Source organism: Megascapheus bottae, chromosome 37 (genome assembly GCF_031878675.1).
Source record: "Megascapheus bottae isolate mThoBot1 chromosome 37, mThoBot2.hap1, whole genome shotgun sequence".
NCBI classification, from domain to species: domain Eukaryota; kingdom Metazoa; phylum Chordata; class Mammalia; order Rodentia; family Geomyidae; genus Megascapheus; species Megascapheus bottae.
In genome coordinates, this window is record NC_143545.1 from 382,087 (window position 1) to 384,860 (window position 2,774).

Consider the following 2,774-nt stretch of genomic DNA (forward strand, 5'->3'; position numbering starts at 1 on the left):
TAAACCACAAGAATGACACTAAACACATTTCAAAGCCAGGCTGGAGGCAGAGCTCAAGAATTAGAGCTCCAGCTGTGAGCAAGGAAATTGAGAGGAGTTGAGTTCAAGCCCCTACTGGGGAAGTAGTGGTATCCAACTCATGTCATTTCTATCTTTTCAGGGTGCTGTACACCAAGACTGTAGGGCCTTTCCATGTACAGTGTAACTAAGGAATTTTTTTCTTAACTTGTCTAGCCAATTAATTATTTTTTTAATTACCTAAGAAAAATGAAAATCAGGACTGGGAATGTGCTTGCCTAGAATGCATTAAACCCTGAGTTTAATCCCCAGTACAATATACACAGAAAAAAAGGCAGAAGTGGTGCTGTGGCTCAAGTGGTAAAGTTCTAGCCTTGAGAAAGCCCAAGGACAGTGCTCAGGCCTGAGTTCAAGCTCCAGCACTGGCAAAAAAAATACCTTAGCGATATCACCTGTAAACCTAGTTACTCAGGTGGCTGAGATCTGAGGATCCTGGTTGTAGCCGGCTTGGGTAAGCTCATGAGACTCAACTCCAATAAACTACCAAAGAGCCAAAAATGGAGCTGTGGCTCAAGTGGTAGACGCTAGCCTTGAGGGGAAAAAAAAAAAGACCTGCACTGAGGACCTGAGTTCTAGCCAGAACCAGCACCAAAAAAAGGGGAGGAGGTATCAAAACAAATGTACCTAACATAACATAGATATACAAGAAGCGGAGTGTTTGTTTAAGTAATCAGACTACTTAACATCTCCGAAGATAAAAAAAAAAGTGTGAAGGATACTTAAAAATGCATACACGTTGCAATCTAAATATTTATCTGGGATGTTTTTCAAATAACCTAAATTTTAAGTGGAAAAAGTCACTTCCAAGTAACGCTAGAACGAAAAGACGGTCCCTCTCAAGTAGCCTGGATGGTTCCCTACGTCAGCTAGTGACTTTTCGTCTGTCCTATAGATATACTGGACGTCTTTAAACAATTTACACTTTCTTTTTAAAGGAATTAAGCCAGCTAGCACTTAGAAACCACAAGTTTCCTTTCTGAGGACAGAGGACCAATTCCTAGTAGGTCCCCACGGACGCGCTGTGACGATCTAAGGTGGCCTGCGTCCCCTCCACGTTTCCATCCACAGGGCGGGCACATGAGGCTGGGGGGGTGGTGGTGGAGGTGGAAGTGTTCCCCTCGACCTTCTCACAGCGGATCCTGCAGTCAGCCGGGCCTCCTCTCAACCTTCTCTCCAGAGGAACCACCACCACCACAAAAGCCTGGGATGCAAGTGGACCAGCACCCCAAGATGGCACTGTCACCAAAGCCCCATCTCCCACAGGCGGCCACCATTTTGAGCCAGGTTTACCCCAAGTCGAGACGTTCACAGCAACCAAGCGGGGCCCATCGGGCCTCCCCGTCGGGGTGTGTGTGTGTGTGTGTACGTGTGTGTGTGTGTGTGTGTGGGGAGGGGGAAGATTTCAGTCTACAAAGATCCCGCCTGTCACACACCACCCTGCACGCAAACTCCGCTGATGGATGTGCGGGGGGGGGGGGTCCCCAGGGCCTCCCCGACGACGACGACGACCTGGAAGGAGCCTGCAACTGGATCACATTGTTTAATCAGCTGGCCACAGGCCAGAGCCCCCCCCGCCCCCCATCCCCCCCACCCCCCACCCCACCCCCGGGTCCGGAGCGCGGTTCCCACACCTCCCCAGGCGGGCGCGGGGACGCGCGGGCTCTAAAAATAAAGGTGAGGTCTGCGGACCGCCCTGGAGTCCATCCGAAAACGACGAGGAGGAGGAGGAGGACGGGGAGGACGGGGGGGGGGGCCGCGGCCGCCCCTCCGGACCCAGCTGAAAAATAAACAATTAAAAAACAAGCACGCGCGGGGGCAGCGGCGGGGAGCGGCGGGGACGAGGCCCCCGGCCCCGCGATCACAAAGCCCCCCCCCCGCTCCGCCCCGGGGTCGGCGGGGCCCCCGGGCCTGGCCCGCCCGGGTGGGGTGCGGACGGGGGGTGCCCGGCTCCGAGCCCCGCGGGGGAGAGAGCGCGGCGGGGGGCCGATCGCCCGGCGCCCTCGACTTTCCCTCCGCCGCCGCCGCCGCCATCCCGGGGCCCCGTGGTGGCTCCGGGCGCCCCGACTCCCAACTCCGCCTGCCCGCCCCAAGTTGGCCCGGAGCGCCGCCGAGTCGGGGCCGCCCCGCCCGCCCGCCCGCGAGCCCCGCCGAGCCGGAGGGACACGAACTGAGTGCGGGCCCCGCGGATCGCGGCCCCCGCTCGGCCCCCAACGCCCGCGCCGCCCGCCGTTCGCCGCGAGGCCCCGCGCCGCCCCCGCCCGAGCAGCTGCTCGCCGCCGCCGCCAGGCCACCGCGGCGGGGCTCGCGCGCCCCCGGCCCCGGCCCCGGTTCCCCCCCACCCCCCCCGCCACCCCCGACAAAAGCCAGGGACTCGGCGGCGCCCGGACCGCGCGCGCGGCGGACGTCCAGGGCCGGCAGCACGCGGAGCGCCGCCCGCGCTCGCCGCCGGCCCGGCGGACCCCCCCGAGGGGCCCCGGGGGAAGCGAGGGCGCCCGCCCGCCGGCCGCCCCCTCCCCACGGCCCGGCCAGGGGGGCCGAGGGCGCGCGCCGCCCGCCCGCCCGCCGCTCACCTCGATCTCGAAGTCCGGCAGGCGGAAGGCGGTGCGGAACAGCGAGCAGAAGTGCGCGATGGCCGGGACTTCCCACCACGAGCGCAGCTCGCCCAGCCCCGCCGCGCCGCGCTCCTCCGGGCACAT

At 61.5% G+C, this 2,774-nt stretch overlaps 1 protein-coding gene across 1 annotated transcript in view; it reads right to left on the reverse strand.

Moving 5' to 3' along the window:
• Cecr2 (CECR2 histone acetyl-lysine reader) overlaps positions 1-2,774 on the reverse strand; it is a 66,843-nt gene extending 64,069 nt beyond the window's left edge. Inside the window, exon 1 of the mRNA XM_090325328.1 lies at positions 2,649-2,774. Coding sequence (XP_090181454.1) covers positions 2,649-2,774 — 126 coding nt within the window. The remainder of the gene's footprint in view (positions 1-2,648) is intronic.